This window comes from Amphiura filiformis, chromosome 10 (genome assembly GCF_039555335.1).
Source record: "Amphiura filiformis chromosome 10, Afil_fr2py, whole genome shotgun sequence".
NCBI classification, from domain to species: domain Eukaryota; kingdom Metazoa; phylum Echinodermata; class Ophiuroidea; order Amphilepidida; family Amphiuridae; genus Amphiura; species Amphiura filiformis.
The window spans coordinates 11792572-11813458 of NC_092637.1; the positions used below are offsets into that span (position 1 = coordinate 11792572).

Below are 20887 nucleotides of genomic sequence, written 5' to 3' on the forward strand. Positions count from 1 at the left end.
TTTAGGTAACGAATTCAACGACACTGACCTCGCAACAGCTAATGTTTTCATGTAAACATGGCGTCATTAGACATTTTCGGATCGTTGAAACAACGAAACCTCAATCCCCGGCCTCATTCACGAATTCACTCACCTTCCTACACCACCAGTTGAAATAAAACTCGAAACATCCCGTGTTATTCCTCAAAGCTACATGCACCTTCATTAATAAAAAATTGAAATCCTAGTAGAAATCCGTTATCGAAAATTGTTTGATATAAAACGTCACCAAAAGTAATTTTTCTGAAGAGTAGATACCGCGTGTCAAAATGGCGGCCGCAGTCGCATCCCCCAGCTTTGTATGTGTACCCAGGTCACGGTATGTCTACGTGACGAACAGTCAAGGTCAGAGAACAGCGCAACCTGTCTGCTGTCATGACGTAATATAATGGCTCCGCCCAATGAACGGCGCTGTCAATCATCCTTATTGCCTTTGTCGAACAGACTTTTACGCAGGTAAGAGCTCACGCTGTCCTCACTTTTAGGATCGACGAGCGTCAGGCCGACACAATCTGGTTGTGTAGGAGACTAACATCATGATGCCCACGTTGGAACCATTGGATTACGGAAGAAATATTCATACCAGGACTGAAGCAAATGTGGCCATTTCTATGTTTGTACCGGGCAAGTACCGGACATTTTTCAACACGGAGCTAGCGGAAAATACTGCAAATTCGTCCAAGGTAAGCAAAGGGTTGGGGATCGCATTTTAACTTTGACTAAACTGTTTCGGAGTTAAGGCACGCTAAAAGTAGACCATTTCGGGTGCTGTATTTGGTGTACATGTGACGTTTTGAAAAGAGTAAAAAACGACCACTTATTCGCTATTGCTGAAGTATACCCGCCGAATCATGTACCAATACACAAGGTATTGGTACATGAGATCAGGTATAGATCAACACCACATCCTCTGTGAAGAGCAACATGGTTTTCGTAGGAAGCACAGTTGTGAATCCCAGCTCATCCAAACAATCCATGACCTGTCGGAGGCCTTGGACAACAAACAAGAGACAGATGTCATCATCATGGACTTCTCCAAGGCCTTCGACAAAGTTGCGCACAATAGACTTTTGCAAAAAATACATCATTATGGCATACGTGGGAATGTTCATAGGTGGATTTCATCATTCCTCACCCAGCGTAAGCAACGTGTTTTAGTTGGTGGTGATAGCTCACAATGGGTTGATGTAGTTTCAGGCGTGCCGCAGGGGACAGTCTTGGGCCCCTGCTATTCCTACTCTTTATAAATGACTTGCCAAAAAACATCAAATCGTCTGTTCGCCTTTTCGCAGATGACTGCGTTTTGTACAATACCATCAAAGGACCTTCAGATGCTGATCAACTTCAGCAGGACTTAGACAAACTCGGCCAGTGGGAGTCAGCATGGCAGATGGAATTTAATTCTGCAAAATGTTTTGTAATGAAAGTGACATATGCTAAGAATATACTGCCTTACACATACCACCTTGGTGATTCCATCCTTCAAGAAACCAACAGTCACACTTACTTGGGTGTTGAGATCAAAAATGATCTCAAGTGGAACCTCCATGTAAACAAAGTTAAATCTGCAGCCAGCAGAAGTCTAGGCTTCTTGAGAAGGAACATTTCATCATGCTCACGAAGAACAAAAGCCAATGCCTTCAACTCGCTCGTCAGACCCCACCTCGAATACAGCTCCACCGTGTGGGATCCGTACACCCAGGAACAAATTTCTCATCTTGACAAAATACAACGCAGGGGAGCTAGATTCGTCTTCAACGACTACTCATACACAAGCAGCCCATCAGACATGATCTCCAAGCTGAACTGGGAGCCGCTGGCTATGAGAAGAAAAGAGAGAAGACTGCTAGTATTACATCAAGCTTTGCATGGTCACCTGTCCATCCCGGTAAACAAAATCCTGCGCTCGACGACACGTCCGTCCCGCTACACCAACGAGTTTACATTCACGAGAATACAAGCCAGAAAAGATTGCTTCAAGTACTCTTTCTTTCCGCGGACAGTGGTGGACTGGAACAGTCTTCCATATAACATAATCTCAACAGACAACAAAGCAACCTTCAAATCAAAACTACACAAGTACCTAAGAGAGTAATCAATAGCATTGCGCACTCACAACCCTGTCCGCTTACTTCTACCATTGCCAAGCAACCAAGGAGTGTTGGACAGTATCAAATCAGATTCAGAAGGGCGGAGGCAAACTTAAAAAAAGGGCAAAACAGATGTGTCATTTATTTTATCGGTATGACATTTTCGTTATTGATGCTGCCCTATTTTAAGTTTGCACCGAAGAGCCATCTCAGTTTGAGTGCATCGATTTGTCAGTAAATTACACATCTATACTTACCAGTGAAAGTAAAGATAAACACTTGTGCTGAACGTCAAATTGGTCACTTATCGCTCAATCACTGTTCAAAATGTGACATCTACACCAATTACAGTCCCCGAAACTGTCTACTTTTAGCCGACCTCAATTCCGAAACATTTAGTGATAGTTAAAAATGCGATCCCCAACCCTTTGGTTACCTTTGGACGAATTTGTAGAAATCTCAGCGGAGTCTCTGTGTCTGAAATTGCCCGGTACAAACATTGAAAATGTTGCATTTCTCAGTCCCGGTGATGATACTATATCCGCATTGCTGTTTTCATGTATGAATTTTGACCTTTTCATTGTGACCGATTGTGACCTTTTCATGAATATTTAATAAGCAGCTTGATACTGACGTCATATCTGAGGTGACAGGAGGCAGCAGATACCATTTTGGTCAACTGAACTCGACTCTTGCGTTCTTTTGGTTGACATAAATCGAACAAAATTTTCAATAACGGGTAATAGTAGGGTTTCAATTTTTTATTAACCCTAACACCAGTAAAAACCACAAAATACCACGATGAAAAATTCTGATCATGCATGCATCCCAGGGTCTGCGATGACGCAATCACCCTAAGTGTGATATGCTCACGGAATTGCTGGCCGGGCAGCAATAACACGTGCAGCTATCGGTCCGCGCTCGTTCGCTTGGCATGCGGGGGGTCAAAGGTTCGAATCCCGGGGGTGCCAAGTCAAAAATTCTTCTTCTTCTTGAAAAATTTGGATCTTCTTCGACTTCCGATACCAAAAAGCATGGGTCAGTGTTGTTAGGGTTAGAAAAGATGTATTTTTCCAGATTAGAGTGTCTTCTAACCCTACATGTAACACCAGTAAAAACCACAAAATACCACAATAAAAATTCTGCTCATGCATGCATCCCAGGGTCTGCGATGACGCAATCACCCTAAGTGTGATATGCTCACGGAATTGCTGGCCAGGCAGCAATAACCCGTCCAGCTATCGGTCCGCGATCGTTCGCTTGGCATGCGGGGGGTCAAAGGTTCGAATCCCGGGGGTGCCAAGTCAAAAATTCTTCTTCTTGAAAAATTCGGATCTTCTTCGACTTCCGATACCAAAAAGCATGGGTCAGTGTTAGGGTTAATGAAGTTACAGTAGGCCTACTTGTAGTTTTGAGGAATGACAAAGTTGTTTTTGGAAACTTAGATGTTTGTTTCAACTGATGATGTAGGATCGCAAGGTGAGTGAATTTGTGAAGAGATTTGCTTGTTTGAGTGATAGTACTAGTAGGATACGGGATGTAGGCTAGTCCTCTGTGTTTGGCCGGCTCCGACGTCTCAATTCACGCGGAATTATTCGTACCTGCTAACCAGACAGCAATACTGCGTATTGCTGTATGGAACCAGACATAACATATAATCACTCTAAATTGTTCATCAAACTAATCTAGAGGTCCTTATAAAGAACCATAATGCTGCATTGTATGCAAAAATCGCCACAAAAGATGAAAAAAGTGCATGGGAAAAGTTGTTACATGTTAACTTACGGCACTAATCATAATTCTGTTCAATTAACCTCTGACCTGACCAAGTTTTTAGCTGGTAGTCTCCAATCCCGTACGTTAAAATTCAAGTGACGCAGTGCTCAAGCAAAACATAGACTGGGTAAACTTCTAATTCTGTGGACTGCCCTCAGTCATCGCTGTGATTAAATTTATTTTCCGGGGATTTTTGACACTCACCTGCACTGGATCGTGTACCAATCAATATTTATTTTTTTCTGGATGCCATGGTGCTTGCGGAATGCCATGTAGTAAAATACTAAAAAGTTGCGGCAATTCATGATTGACAACTAAAAATCGGTGTGTCGTTCGTATCCTCCGCTGGCGCTGTCAATTTCTTATCCACTCACTAGTCCTCACAAAAGCTTTGTGTTGATTACGTAATGTGTGGAGGCAAATTGCAATAATTACAATGAAATAATGAGAAGGGCGGGCTCCGGGGTGGGTTTCTTCTTCGTCTAAATCGTCTTAGTACTCTTACGTAACAGTATTGTTCTAAAAAAAAACCCGGAAGCTTGTTATCTGGCGCTCTAGCTGAAATACAACAAGATAATGTAAGATAGTAAATGTAAACCTGTATAGTTTGAGTATTTCGAGCTAATCTGTGCCAAAAATCGGATGAAGGAAAAATCGGCCGATGCAGCTCACTACCGATAAGCTAATAATCGGCCCGATTCGGAAGCTACCGATCTGATCGGTCAGTCTCTAGAATAGAGTGACAAAGTCGGAAAAGGTCCATGTTCATTACTCTCCCCTTAAACCAACTACATGATGTACCTCGGATAAACGGGTGTCTATTCTTCCAGAAAATCTGGACAACTTCTGTTTTAATTTGGTGGTGGTTAATATTTATTATAGGTACCGGTACAAGAAAATTGATTGACATGAGGGACATTTAATGCACCCTACCCCAGGGTGTTTATTTTAAACAATATTATGGTATATTCCAAGGAAATTAAAATTTTCCAGTGCTGGTTCCTCCAACCCCCTGAAAAATCCAGAAAGGTTCATAATTATAAATTTTCAGAAGTTTAGTCTTATTTGTGGATGAGTATAAACTTGTTTAGCTGCATAGATCTATTTCATCAAGCACTAGAATCCACAACATGCTCATCTATCAGGGCACAGTTCTTCTAATCCAATACATTTGTACATTCATTGAATGACCTTTGAAAATTTGGGTACAAAAACTCATACTCTGCAACTTGAGGTTAAATTTTGTACTATGATTGTTTGATTGAGGTTATTGAACTGTGCCATTGAGATGAGGCCATTGTGGTCCATAGTGAAGGGACCCAACTGTTTGCAGGTTCATTGCCAGGGACAGATGTGACTCACTTCCTATAAACATGCATTGTACTGTCAAAACAAGTTGCAAGCATTTGGATGAAAATTTTAACAAGTGAAAATTATAATATTTCAAGGCTAATTGGCTGCTTTTGACATGTAAGCCTAATTTTCTTCTCAGGTTTAAGATTGTAAGGTTTGAAAAGGAAGTGTGTGATTATTGCAGAAATTCCAGCAACATTTTTATTTGAGGTACTTTAAGCCACATCCTTCACCCTTTGAGTGAAACTAGCTTTATGCACAGCCCCCTCTATTGATGAGCTATGAGCTACATGTAATACTAAATAGCTGAACGAATCAAAGAATAGCAGTGAAATAAGCAACAACTAAACCCGCAGATGCAAGCACTTTCAAAAGAATACAGACGCGTCTTACCGTGTACATGTAGTATATTGTCATAGCAGCACACAACCATATGGCCTATGGAATCCTTTGTTTAAAAAACTGCACATCAATTTGGACACAAATCATAGCATGACTTAATGAAGCCATATTATAACATTTCTTATGTTTTCACTGTCACTCTTTTCATTTTTGGCCCAAACAGATGAGGCTAATGTGAGCCACTCCATCGAACGCGACTCAGGTCAAGTTTTTTAAAATTAACATGTGTTTTTTTTTGCATTTATTTTTAAATTGTGGTGCGTTTGTTTGCTTCCCAAATTCCGGTTTTCTCCGGTGCTTAGTGTACGGGATATTCATAACACATCAAGCTTGTCGACCTCAGTCATGACCGACGGACTGATAGTGATGTCACATTAAAGTGAGATACACTAGTCTAAAAACATCTCATGTGACGCAAATCTGGTCCACCAAAGGCAGCCAATTTGAAACTGAAATAAGGGCAAAATATGAAGTAAAACAACAATAACCCTACGTAAGAAAATACACAGGCCGCGACAAATTTTATTTTTTAGCTTGCCCGATCGGGCAGGCAATATCCAAAAATTGGTTGCCCGAAATTAACCCATATTCCCGCAACAATTGTCGACAAAAGTCACATACCGTACTCATCATGCAGTGCAGTGCATAGTACCGTAAGTGTGCGAATTTGGCAGTTTCATTCTTATGGAAATCCAATACTTTTCTCAGTTAAGTTGATAAATAAATGAGTATTCATGTAATGCATAAAAAATGAACATTTCGTTCAATTATTTCACTGTTTGTTTCTTACATGTGGAAAATAATGTGTATTTTATGTGAAATTTTGTCAGTAAAGTCACGGCGATTTACGTATTTCGCCAACCACTAGTACATCTCAATCTCAATCATATGCAAATACATGGCCAGCTGACGTCATTGACGTCATGATATTTGCACGAAACAGGTTCTATAATTGGCCAAACTTCCAATACGTCACGTAATGGCATGATGTTCATTAGCATATATACATATGTATATGTCTGCAAGTCTGGTGTGGGATACGAGTGCCTAGCGAAATTTGAGTTCCATTTCAAGAAGTTTTCTACTTTGTTTTGACGTTTTTTTACTTCTGTGAACACGCCAAGTTGGACAGAAATACTCCATTTTAAATCATCAAGCTTTAATTGGTTTAACTTTAGACTTGCCCGATCGGGCACAGCTCTTCAGAGTTTTAATTGCCCGACAAAAAATGTGATTGCCCCGGGCTATCGGACAGGCGATTTGTCGCAGCCTGAAAATACACATCACAAAACTTAAGAACTTTCAAACCATGTATGCTAGACATCAAGGTCCGTATGCACAAAACAAGTTAGACCTGTAGAGAGGGATCCCTTTAATCTTTTTTCCCATGTACTCCTAGGAAAGTCCAAAAACTAAACTGCGGCTATCTAATATTAAAGTACATGTATTTGCCCTCAACATCATGATCTACAATATTATAGAATAATACCAAAAATGTCCTTCTCCATAGAACTAATCTCCATAGTTAGCCCAGGTCTAAAGTTAGACTTGTTTTGGCCATATACATTGTACATGTATGTACGGATCATGATCAGCCTATTAATTACTTTTAAAACTAAAAGGTAATACATTTTGTAATTTTAGTAACTCAATTTCCCATTTTTAAATTGGAAATTGAGTGCCTCCTTTGGCCCCCGTGAAGCAGATCGTGTCACACATGAGATTTTCATTTTACCTCATTTGTTTGGCCCAAAGTTAAAAGGGACCATACATGACAGTGAAAACTAACATTGTGGAAAAAATAAAAAATAATTTGTATGGAAATGTTACAGTGTTGCTTTAAATAGAAAAATTGGGTGAATTTCGTAGGGATTTGCCCCACTAGTTGGGCTGATTTTTTGTAGCAACCTGTTTACAGGATGAAGTTTGTTTGTAAGAGATCCTCTATAATTGGGTGAATTTTGAAGGGATTTGCCCCACTAGTTTGGCTAATTTTTGTAGCAACCTGTTTACAGGATGAAGTTTGTTTGTAAGAGATTCTCTATAACCGGCTCTATAATTGGGTGAATTTTGAAGGGATTTGCCCCACTAGTTGGGCTAATTTTTTGTAGCAACCTGTTTACAGGATGAAGTTTGTTTGTAAGAGATTCTCTATAACCGGGCTCTATAATTAGGTGAATTTTGAAGGAATTTGCCCCACTAGTTGGGCTAATTTTTTGTAGCAACCTGTTTACAGGATGAAGTTTGTTTTGTAAGAGATTCTCTATAACCGGGCTCTATAATTGGGTGAATTTTGAAGGGATTTGCCCCACTAGTTGGGCTGATTTTTTGTAGCAACCTGTTTACAGGATGAAGTTCGTTTGTAAGACATCCTCTTATTCCTCTATAACTGAGCAGTGTACAGGATGACACATGCAGGTAGTGTGCTGTACTAAAGCAAACCTAAATGCAGGAATGCTCAGATACATTGCAACCAAGTGAGGCCAAAAAAGTTGTTTGATTATCCACAACCGACAGACCCTAATCTTGATAATCTGCAAAAAAGTTTTTACTGTACAAAAGAATACTGACCCTAATTTTGGAAATTAAGAGATTATTTTTATCAGAAATTTTGCCATCCGGAGAAGATATTTTGACAGTTTTTCTACATTTCTAAACTGTTTTAAAACATAAATGAAGTCATTCAGTAATGAAAGCTCTCAATTTAGTCTTTATATTATTATTAAAAGAAAAGAAAATGCGACCGACTGTATTGGAAAAAAAATGGCCCAGCCTACTTTTAGTGTCGGTTCGGTTCGGTAACACCAATCTAACATTTTTTTTAAAGGCCTAATTGAGAAAAAAAATTGGACAGACTGAGAGTACTTTACCCATTATGCTGTTTGGCATTTGCATGCCATGTCAAATGGACAGTTTCATCTGAGCTGGATGACCCATATCCTGACATGGTAAACATTTTCAGTAGAAATACACAACCGGTGAGCATTTTATTGAGCTTTCCTGTATTTATTAGTGATATTAGCCAGATTAGAGTTCAACCAATAACTGTAGGAGGATGTCCATAGGTTATTTTTGTATTAATAGCGAGAAAAATGTAGCTGCGCTGAAATAAACGGAAAAGAAAGTTTGTTTGAACTTTTTGTAAAGTTCTCGTTACTGTTAGTCACATGGGGACTCGGTTTCCAGGAGTTTGCTTCTGTCACTGGGAATTACTTGCTGGGAAATATAGTTTGGATTATGCTGTACATGTGATATGAACAGGTTTTCTTCAGGACACTGGAGTAAGGAAGTGTCAAGCAACTTTAATATTTTTGTTGATGACCAGTGGTTGAAGGAAAGCAACTTTATGGATATTGAAGTGATGGGATTTGAACAGGTTTTCTTCATATGAAAGTGTTCTTGGGGACGAACAGCGATTGAAGGGAAGCAACTTAAACATCCTTGATGATGACCAGTGGTTGAAGGGAAGTAACTTTATGGATATTGAAGTGATTCAAAGGAAATTAAGTTGGCCTAGAGATTGCTGGGAAATGAGTTAGGATTATGCAGTACATGGGATTTGAACAGGTTTTCTTCTGGATACTGGAGTAAGGAAGTGTTCTTGGTGATGAACAGCGATTGAAGGGAAGCAACTTAAACATCCTTGATGAAGACCAGTGATTGAAGGGAAGCAACTTCATGATTAAAAGGAAATTAAGTTGGCCTAGAGATTTCTCTTAAAATTACACCATGCAATGAAGGGCATATATCTTATCCTTTCATTTATAACAGTTCTGCGGTAAGGTGGAACTTGTACCTTAAAAGTTAAAGAAACTTAAGAAGTTTTGATTAATAGCACTTTCGATTACATCCTCAATTTTGTGAATCATAAGGATGAGCAACTTAGTGGATGTGGATAATATCAACAAGTCTTAGCGGTGAGAGAAAACGACAGAAAAATACATTTTCAGTGAATCAGCATTTTGTGTTATAGAAACCTTGCATTGGAACATATTGCGTCATTACAAGTGTGTTGCGGGTCTTCATCCTTGGATTCCTAGTAGCCAATGGAAATATTGTGTGGGAAATGGTTCTAATTAAAGTTCATGTGGGTGTGTAGTGTAAACGATATCCAGCTTTGAAGTTAGTGAACCACATTTTGTATCGTCTTCGTAAAGTTGATACATGTACTACACATGAATGCCAAGTGATTGAGTATTCAAGAAGTATTTTGTAGAAGCAAAACTTGTCCATTTTCCAAAGTTGCTAATTTGCAGTGATTAGATGTCGTCGTTAGGCGTTCCGATGATGACGTTGGAAGGGCAGTGGATTACGGTTCCCATGGATCCGGCGGCCATGTTTGGAGATCTGTTCTTTAACTCGGATGTAGGGAGGAATAAATGTGTAAGTTTGTGGGCAGGTTTTTGGCACTGAGGAGGTACTTGGCATGCTTTTAGGTTTTGACATTGTGATCTGCTTTTTGCAATTTAGTCTTTTGACTGGTAATATTAAGTAACACACATTAACTCTGTATACCATATTCAAAATGCATCAGCAGAGTGGCTATGAGGAGGAGTGTTGATTGGTACCGTACATGGGCCTACATATTAGTCTTTGTGTGTGAGGGTGGGCTAAGGACCGTCGATGTCAGGATTTTAAAAAATCGATATCAATAAAGCTTTTAAGCCTCAAAATTCAAATTCAAAATTAAATTAAGAATTAAAATTCTTGCGAATTCACTTTGTTGTACAAAAATGAGAGCAAATATATTGTTGTAAATTTAAGGTGCAGACATGGTATTACATAGCAGGTTGTTATTCATACAAAGCAAGTAGGTTTATGCAGACCCAATACAGGAACCAGGTCTTCCTGTTACTATTACAGGGATTATAGTGACAGGCCTACCGCCTACCTGACTGGGATTAAAGTGCATGACATTGGGCTTGAATACTGTTCTTAGTATGCTTCAGACTGGGGGAAAATATGTATAAAATCTTTGTTATATTCTTCCTTTCCATTTTATGTAAACAGTAACTTCATCAGATATAAATATAGGAAATTAAGATGTATATTACCCTCAAGTTTATTTGAAAAAATTTCTGCACACCCCCACCCCCCCCCCCTGCAGAAACTGGAGCCCCGGATTACCAGAGTTCTGTGTGAGCACCTGCCGACTAAGAAGCCACAACCCCACATGGGGAGGGGGTGGTTGCAAGGCTACCCAGAAATAGGTTGAGACATATGACACAAATTTGCAACACAGGGCATAATCCTTTCAAGAATGGGGTCGTGCTCAAAACAAATTGTGAATCCATGGTCGAAATTTTTTTTAATACAGTACCCGAAGACTGAAGACGTTCTGCATAAATGACCCCTGCACCTGCTACCTGAGAAACAGTGCAATTGTATAAAATACACGTAGTAGGCTTGTGTAGAAATGCCAGCATGTGTGACATTTTGTATTGTTAAAAAGTTGTAGGCATGGTATTCTTGGACATATTGTAGGGTTTCATCTATAGTAAAGTGTGCTGAGGCTTGTGGATCAACGTCTAAGCGTTGTGCCTTTGCGTAGCGCACTATAAATCACTGCGCTTTATTTATTTTTTTAGAGGGTTTCATCTAAAAATGATTGGGAAATAATAACATTTCATAATTCCTGGTTATTCCCCCTCCTTCCTTGGAAGCAAAAAAATTAATTGAATTATTCCACTGGTTGTTGTGATTACATATGGTAATACTAATCAAATTATTGTGTGATTTTCTTTGCAGTATACATGAACTACACCACATTTCGCCACAATTCATTCTAGAAACGCTTGCTGTTAGAATAAGAAAAATTTTAATGCTAAATTATTGCACATTCTAGGGAAGCGTGGTTACCGCTTTTGAAATAACCGAGTGAGAGGGTTTTCAAGAAAATATTTTCCTGTCAAAACTGAAACATCCTCTGTATAAAAGAAAATATGAATATTAACTGCACATCATATATAACGATTCGTGATACCCAATTGTGGCACATTTGAGGTTGTTTATGAGGCAGAGAATTTTATTTCAATTTTATATACGCCAAAATATTTTTTTAATTGAGCAAGAATAAGGATAGAAAAACGTTGAAAATTCTACGATAAATAACATTAGACCCGCAAAAGATAACTGTTTCGCTTTTATGGTAATCTAATCTTTTATTTCCGAAAAAACATTTGGGGTCTAAAATGGAATTTGTATGTAATTGATAAAAACATCGAACGTGTATACAAGAAAAATGGTAGGTTCCTCTATAGTATTTTACTGACCATGGAAATGTACTGACACCGTGCGAGCACATGTCAAAATCAATATAATGTATTGTACATAGGGCCTATAGACGCGCATTTATCATGTTTTTATTGTCGGATTAACAACAATTGAGCGCTATTAATACACATTAATGTTTTTAGGCCAATATACTTCCACAATATGCTACGTTTTCTGCTTTTGCTTGTCACGTGGTAGGCCTATATTGAAGTTGCGATTATATCTTCAAATAAGTTTCAAATGGATTCCATCAAGACAAGTGGTCGAGTGGTCTAAGGCGCTAGGCTCATAGAGCATATCCAAAGCGGCGTGGCGTGCCGTGAGTTCAAACCCCGCCTCTGCCAAACTTTAATAGAAGTAAAATTAAAATTAAATTTTAACTTTTTTTAAATTTCATATTGGGGAAATGTGACTGGGAGAATTTATGTATGGCGTGGAGTGGTGTGTACATGAACTAGCTTTCCAACTAGAATCCCACTTCAGTCAAATTTTCTTTGTCACCTTTTTCATCCTTTTAATTATAATTAAATTTTTTCTTTGACTCTCAGCCACCCTTGGTGCAGGCCGTGTTTTATGGGGATGCAGACGAGGTGCGAGCTCTCCTGTACAAGAAAGAAGATGTCAACAGCACGGTATGTATTTGTCATATTAGGCTATTCCATTTAAAATCCACACTACCCCTGTGGTAGATTTTGGAAGAATCTACCACAGGGAGAGTATGTATTTCAAATTGAATAATCACATTAGCAGCTCCATTTGTAACTCAACCTCCCTCAGTGGAAGATTCAGGTTGAATCTCCCTCATAGGATGTATGAAATTCAAATGGAGCTGCCTAATGTGTTCATTCTATTTGAAATTCATCCTCCCCCTGTGGAAGATAATTCCAAAATCTTCCACAGGGGTAGTGTGGATTTTAAATGGAATAGCCCAATGGATCTCATCAGCTGGATTAGTTAGTGATTGAAACTGATTGCTGGGTGAGTGCATGAGCGAGCAAGCGTGTGAATGAGTGAGTGCAGGAGTGATTGATTGAAATAGTGAGTGAGTGAGCAAGTAAATGAGTGTATGATTGAGGGAGCAAATGAGTCAACTGATGAGTGAGAAAATGAGTGATGTAAGTGAGTTAGTGAGTTACAGACAGGACTAGCATTTTGGCGCAAATCTCTAATCAATTCTTGCAAGGATATTTGTGAAAGGATTTGTAACATTATTAAAACGCTACATTGTTTTGTGATAATCAAATCATTACCACAGAATTCAACTGTCAGAATCAAGATTGATTCTTGTATTGTGCAACCAAAATTCTGACTATGAGTGATTTAGAGTGAGTGAGTTACAGGGACTGTCTTTTGGAATATGCAGGAGAGCATTAAATAGCTCTTCTGGAGCCTTCAAGGAGAGCTGGAATGTAAGGAGCAAATGGTCAACTAAGGAGAGAATGGTCAACTAAGGAGAAATAAAAATCACTCTCCTGTATCAGATTTAAGGAGAGCAGTAGACAGTGATTGCTCTCGCTCTCCTCAAGGCAGTCCCTGGAGTTACTAGTATTACTGTCATGGTAATTAGACATTCATGTAGTTTTAGAAGATAAAAGTCTCTTACACAGACTTGTTTCAATTTGCTTTCATAGGACATGGAGCGTCGTACACCAATCCATGCAGCTGCTTTCAGAGGCGAGGCAGAAATTGTGGACCTCCTAGCACAGAGTGGTAAGCAACCAGTCATTTCATGATTCTAACAGCCTCTTCTTAGGATATGGTTCAATAGATATACACAGAAAAAAAAAAAAATTCCAAAATTTCAGTGAATTTGGACGTTGAATACATATGCAAGTTACGCACAATTGCATATATTACATTGCATTGAATACATCGCATGTATGCAATTGCATGTATCATACATTGCCGCATATGCCACTGTGTTGTAATTTCTTCCAGTTGACGGACAGAAAAGACAAAATAGACAATGTCTTTGTCAAATGAAAGGTTATGCACACAAATAGTATGAAGTCAGAGGTTTCTGTGGATCACAGAGTGACCGTTTAAGAACCCCTGAGAAATCTTGTACAAATATAACCTCTGGTTCTAATAACTTTTCTGATATAGTCCGTATACCTTACGCGAATCAGTAAAGTGAAATCATATTTATATATTTTTTTAATATTTTTTACCAATAAGAACTGTTCAATTTTTGCAGTAATCTGTTATGCTTGTTGGATTCCTTGCATCATTTCATTTCTGAAAATGTATACTTTTAAATTATATGCTTCTCATCATTGCATTTAGTGATACAATAAAAACAATATCTAAATTACTGACTCGAGAAAGGTATACAGACTATAGTGACGGAAGTTACATCACAAAAAAGGCTACCCTCCTTGTGATTGCTCAGCATAATATGCCATTTACTCCAACCTTGAATACTGCATGTCTTTGTCACATGTGTTGTTTAGGTGCCAGGGTGAACACAAAGGACAGCAGATGGCTGACTCCGCTTCACAGAGCTGTAGCATCAAAAAGCCTGGTAAGTAGATCAAAGATATACTGAATGAAGTTTGTCTCTCCCATTTTGATGAACAGACTTCATAACTTGGTCAATACCTAAGCTTACCAGAACTGTCAACTGCATATCCGTCGATACACGCTTTTTCAATGGGAAATGAACTTTGCTGCTTGGATGATGTCACGTTGAGGTTAGCATTTATTCCATATTGAAAAGCGTGTACTGACAGATATGCAGTCGACCGGCCTCTTACTGATGTTGAAATCCATAACTGATCAATAGTATAATACTAAATAAATGGTATTTTTACACGATATGCTTACACACTGGGTAAGTTGTGGTAGTTGTTTGCTGTTTCTTACGAAGGGTGTGTTGCAATGTGCGTGCAAAATCATCTGATGTCCAAAACTACACTATGAAAAAGCTATGGGTTCTTTTTGGATATTAAAATATCGTCAATATTGATAAATAAATAAGATAAATGTAGATATTTATATAGCGCTTTATGCCGTAAACAGCCTCAAAGCGCTTTACATTTATTCCGCGTTATTAGAATATGTTGGAACCACGTTTGCAGCCTACAATTGGCGCAGGGTTCATCAGTACAACGACTGTTACAACCCCTAACAGCTTCCCATTGTACCTGGGTGGGGTGAGGCAAGCGAGGCAAAGCACCTTGCCCAAGGGCGCAACACGGTGGTGGGATGGGGACTCGAACCATGCACATCAAGCAAGCTCTCAGATTATGAGTCCAAGGCTGTAACCACTGAGCCACCGTGCCCTACTGACAATAATAGTATGCCGCAGAGTTCGTCTTGGGTTTGTGTTTTCTACTTTAAACCTTTCAGGCCAGTGAGATCGGGCTGTTACAGTTACAATCCACATACCCCCTATGGAAGACATGACCTTATAATCTTCCACACAGGGAGTGTGAATTTCAAGTGAGGTTGCCTGAATGGGTGACTCCATTTGAAATCTACACCTTCAATGTGGGCAATTAGTGTCATGTCTTCCATAGAGGGTGTATGGATTTCAACTGGAATAGCCCATTGGCAATATCTTTACTGGCATAAGTTTCTCAGAAGCATTTGTTGGGAGGGGGTGATACCCTGCAGTCTATTCCCCGGACAAGCCCCCTTGCACCCCCGGAATACCGGAAATTTGGCAAGGTGCTCGCCTTAGGCTCGCATGTTTTTCAGGGAGTGGATCGTTACCTCACTTACACCTCTGTATTTACATCAAAATATTGCTGTCAATTACATTATTTATTTATTTATTTATTACAATTGTATTAATTGTTTTAATGAAATAGAATGGACCAACTTTTCTATTTCAGAGCACAGTCAAGATGCTATTGAAGCATCAGGCAGATGTGAATGCTCGTGACAAGAATTGGCAAACGCCGCTACACGTCGCCTCGGCAAACAACGCCCTCGACATTGCAGACATCCTCATACCGCTCCTGTCGACAGTTAACGTGACAGATCGTGCTGGAAGGACAAGTCTACACCATGCAGCTTTCAATGGGCATGTGAATGTAAGAGCTTTGAATTGATTACAGTGCTTAGTTTTATTTGTTAGGCAAGGAAAATACAAAAATACAACACCAGTTGTTGGTCAGATCCTCACACACCTGTTTCTGGCCTGCTAAAATTTTTCGGTCTTTTGGGGGAAAATGTGTATCTTCAATACGAAAGGTCAAAATTTTCAAATGACGGATGGCGTTTCCTCCCACTACATACACTTTAAGGATATCATTAGATTTATAAAGTTTACTTTGAGGACTGTTAAATATCAAAAAAATATCAATATTTAATAATTGGCCATGAAATTTGCATTATATCGCAAATTGAAAAACAAATCAAAATTATTTGATATCTGAAGAACATTCCTCGTATTCAGAATGCAATTTGGTGTGCCTGATGTGCTCTCAGGTCCCACAAAAAATACTGTGCAAATGTCGTTATCCGATTCCTTAACAGAGTATAGTACATTATGACATGTTCTTCCGTTGACCCTTTCAGCTTGTGCGACTTCTGATATCCAAGGGAGCCACCATAAACGCTCAGGATAAGAAAGAGCGCAGACCCTTACATTGGGCATCCTATATGGGTAAGTCTATTGGGCTATTGCAATTGAAATCGATACCCCCCATGGAAGGCAAGACCTTAATTTTCCATACAGGGGGTGTAGATTTCAAATGGGGTTAATTGAATGGCTGATTCCATTTGAAATCTACACCAGCTGTATTTGAGACTAAAGGTCATGTCTGCCGTAGGGGATGTATGGATTTCAAATGGAATAGTCCATTAAGAGTTCATCTTTTCTTTAGAAGGGGGGTCATGATGACTATGTCGGGGACTGGAGTCAATTTTTTTCTCCCCCCCCCCCTCTGCATCACAGGCTGAAATTTTTGTATGCCCCCCCCCCCCATCTCGGGCTGAAAATTTCCCCTTCCACACCCATAAAAGGTCAAAAATGTGTGCGGGTGTGTACCTGACAAAAAGACGGTGGATGGAGAGTGCAAAAATTTTGATTGTAAATAAAGATTGTGCAAACGCATAGTAATCTTGATCCCACAAATTACGACAAAATATCTCTACGTGTGAAAATGACTATGGATATACATTTTATACATATTTTACTCTCAGGCCATGTCGAAGTAGTGAAAATTCTACTAGAAAATGATGCCGACATAGGATGCAAGGACCGCAATCACTTCACTCCTTTACACTCTGCATCTGCTAGTGGTCAAGTTAGCGTTGTCAAAGTGTTACTGGACCATGGAGCTAAGGTAAGGACGATGTAGAATCATTAGTGGGCCCAATATTGATCCTTGTGGAACACCACAATTAATATGTTTCACTGCAATGCATGGACCGCATATACTTTACTCCTTTACACTCTGCATCTGCTAATGGTCAAATTGTCAAAGTGTTACTGGACCATGGAGCCAAGGTAAGGACGATATAGAATCATTCTGTGGACTTATACAAGCCTGGAAAATTTTAATTCTTTTATGATTAGCATAAGGGCAAAAACCTAGGGTTAGTGTTATGTGTTAGACCAGTTGAAAGTATACAAATGAAAAATCTAACAGCCATATAAAAAATAAGTTGTAAATATTAGTGGGCCCAATATTGATCCTTGTGGAACACTGCAAATAATATGGTTCACTTCAATCCCTTGCACTCAGCCTCTGCTATAGGTTAGGTTTGTGCTGTAAAGGTGTAACTGGACCATGGAGCTATTTTGTGGACTTGGTGATATTATTTATGAACATACCTTAAAAAGAATCTCAAAAATTGACTCAAAATATAACACAAGCCTTTTTGTGCAAGTCACATTATCAGGTATAAATATGGTTAATTTGTGGAAAAATACCTGCTGTCATCAGTGCTAATTAGAGAAGGAACTAGTTATCATGACTATAGTATTAAACCCTCTAAAGACTAATTTACGGAGAATTTTGCTCTGCTACACCAGGTAAATCAAATGCTGTCAACAACTATAACCAGAAGAGATAACGCAAGGCAGCACATGTTCTATATTGTGCTTTGCGCTTGAACACATCAAGTTGACTCACTTAAAAATACTATTTGTTGCCTCCTACAGGTGGATACTGCTAACAGTGCTGGCAACACTCCTCTTCACATTGCCTGCTTGAATGGCAATGATCTTGTGTTGAGGGAATTAGTTTTGCATGGAGCAGCCATCAATGCAGTCAACCACAAAGGACAGGTATGTTGAAGCAATGCTTCAAATTGAAAATGTTGTTGTTACATGAAGTAGCTATGTACCAAAAAGAGAAGGCTTTGCAATGTGGACATGGTAATTAAAGCATGCATTGACAGGCCTATGCACACACAACGTGCACTTTGTGGGTAGAGCCTTGTTTTGAGATTACTGTGCGATCATTGAATATTCATGCTCAGTGTGACCTCTTTGGTTGCTCATATGTATGTGTGCAGTCAAAATAAATGTTAACATCTCAAAACAAGAAAGTCTTCACTAGTTTGATATGAATAAATGAGGAAAATTTTATTTGCTGTAGTATGATACTACATTTGTGTAAAAACAAATGGTGGAGATATCACAATGAATGGATGAAATTTGCTGTGAAAAGTTGTAAATTCCTATAAAATTGCATGGCCTAACATGTTCCACTCTCCTAATGTGAGTGGCAGTCAGTGTTTGTCATTGATCAGTAAGCACTGACAGCGGTCTGTTGATTCGGAGATTTGATACACATAAATACTTATTCTTTAACACAGTAAAGGATGCGTCAACTTTTCAAATCACCCCATATTTCATTCAATCATTAATTTCTCAAATCATTCCGATTTCTGTGCACACAAGTTCGGTAACGTACTGAACAAAATTCTCCTCACACTCGTATCAATTTTATTGCTTTTAAAGAGGCCTGGTCCGATTTTTCATGTTCTGTTTTCCATCTTAGATTGAGCCATGCCATTAAACAATATGTTTCCAAATTTTGAGTTGCAATGCTGCATCGGTTTTGATAAGAGAAGCAGAAACGTGTATAACAATGACCTATAGGATAGGACATACACTTCCAGTGTGGTAACCACAAATCACTGCATTTTTGTTCATACCATGTAAATGAAACATCTCGGGCATTAAATTTCACTGGGGTAATGAGAAAAATATGAGCTTTCTTGTGGTATCAAAATCTCAGTTTTGATGAATAAAAATGGGGGATGAGGCTGTCGATCGGGTCACAGACCTTCAATTGATTGTGATCAAAGTGATGACCCCTGGGGACTTCCTTTTTTGAGTTGTTTATTTAAAAACAGTTGAAACTGCCCTAATGATAACAATAACCCAACACACAACATTGTGTATTGGTTTCAGACCCCTCTACATTTAGCAGCTGTTTCCCCACACGGTGGCATGGCGCTAGAACTTCTGATCAGCGAAGGGGCAGAGGTCAATATTTCCTGCAAAGAAGGTCGCACCCCACTACACATGATTGCCCTACAGGGGCGCTATACACGGGCCGAGAGCCTCATAGAACATGGTAGGTCTTTCTCCGCTGTTATTTGTTATTTGCGATATAATCTTTGAGAGTGATGATATGAATTTGTGTGATTTTTTTTAACCATTGCTTTGATGACATTCATTTGAAGGCACTGCATTGTGCATACATAAGTAGCATTTGTAATTTCTAATACAGTGCAGTGTGGTACTGCTATTAACTGTAATAAGGATATTTTGCTAGTAAAATAGATTTCAATTTTAACATCCTTGAATGAAAATCAAATCATAGAGCTTTTCACACCAAACAGGGTTGTTTGATTTAAATCACACCGATTTAAATCACTTTATTTTTAAAGAAAAATCACTGATTTAAATCAGCTTTTTTCATTTTTTACCATTTTTGATCAATTTAAGATAATTTCTTTCGTAAATTGACTGTTTTACTTCATTCCTGATGTTTCTACAACATTTGGATACAATTAAATACCTCTGTGATGTCACTTTATCTATTGCTAAAAATTCATCTTCAAGGTACAGAATTCAACAGGTTTTTCCCCATGATTTTTTTGCCAAATTTTTTCTTTGAAATTTTCACATGTGTATCCCTGGTAAGAACAAGAGCTCAATCACACAAAGATGAGCATTGCATTGCAAGAATCTGAATCAAAGAATGTAAAATGGAGAGAGAGATTAAAATGACCGTATCCATGCCTAACACTATTTGATACCCAGCTGCCATATTGGATTGTCACATTGATGTGTGAAAGCCACATACATGTAACATGCAGAATGCAATGAAATAAGCTTGTGTCGCTGGAAACAAATGCATATTAAAAAAGTTAACCGTGTGCATGGGCAATTAGTTTAGGGGAGTGATCGCCTCAATTTGCCTCAAATGTCTTGTTCATCAGCAAGAGCATAATACATATCATACAAAGACAGTATTTACATTAGAAATTAATTAATTATATTCAACAAAGATTCATTCACCTTTCATTATTAGTTAATAAAGTGTGCATTCATTTTAATTCTAATTCGTAACCTTCTCCACATGGGTGTTGAGATTGCAGACGACAAATTTTCATATTTTCTTTAAAAATTCAACAATTTCAGTGGTTCTTGATATTTTGAGAAAATATCTCAAAACTTTACATTTTGAAGCCTATGGCGAGCACATAGATCAAATGAAGATACGGTTCTAGTCACATTAAAGAATAACAAAAATTTAAATATGTGTGGTTGCCTAGCTACAAAGAATTCAACTAGAAACACACACAGCACTTCACTTTGTTGAATGAAACAATCGTTTAATCGAAAGAACCTCTGTAGAACAAAGCGATTGTAATTTTTGTCAAATGAAGAGAAGCATGCTCAAAAAAATTTTAATCTTCATTGAATCTGCAAAATGGAACAATTATGATAGTTTGAATGTGGTCTAGTAATCAAGATT

General features: G+C 38.6%; 1 protein-coding gene across 1 annotated transcript in view; it reads left to right on the forward strand.

Moving 5' to 3' along the window:
* The first annotated feature begins 9640 nt into the window (after positions 1-9640).
* The window catches only part of LOC140162502 (uncharacterized), a 50774-nt gene continuing 39527 nt past the window's right edge, over positions 9641-20887 (forward strand). Inside the window, 9 exon segments of the mRNA XM_072185742.1 lie at positions 9641-10043; positions 12482-12565; positions 13565-13643; positions 14387-14457; positions 15773-15973; positions 16461-16548; positions 17088-17230; positions 18052-18177; positions 19312-19477. Of these exon segments, the coding sequence (XP_072041843.1) occupies positions 9924-10043; positions 12482-12565; positions 13565-13643; positions 14387-14457; positions 15773-15973; positions 16461-16548; positions 17088-17230; positions 18052-18177; positions 19312-19477 (1078 nt within the window). The 5' untranslated portion in view covers positions 9641-9923.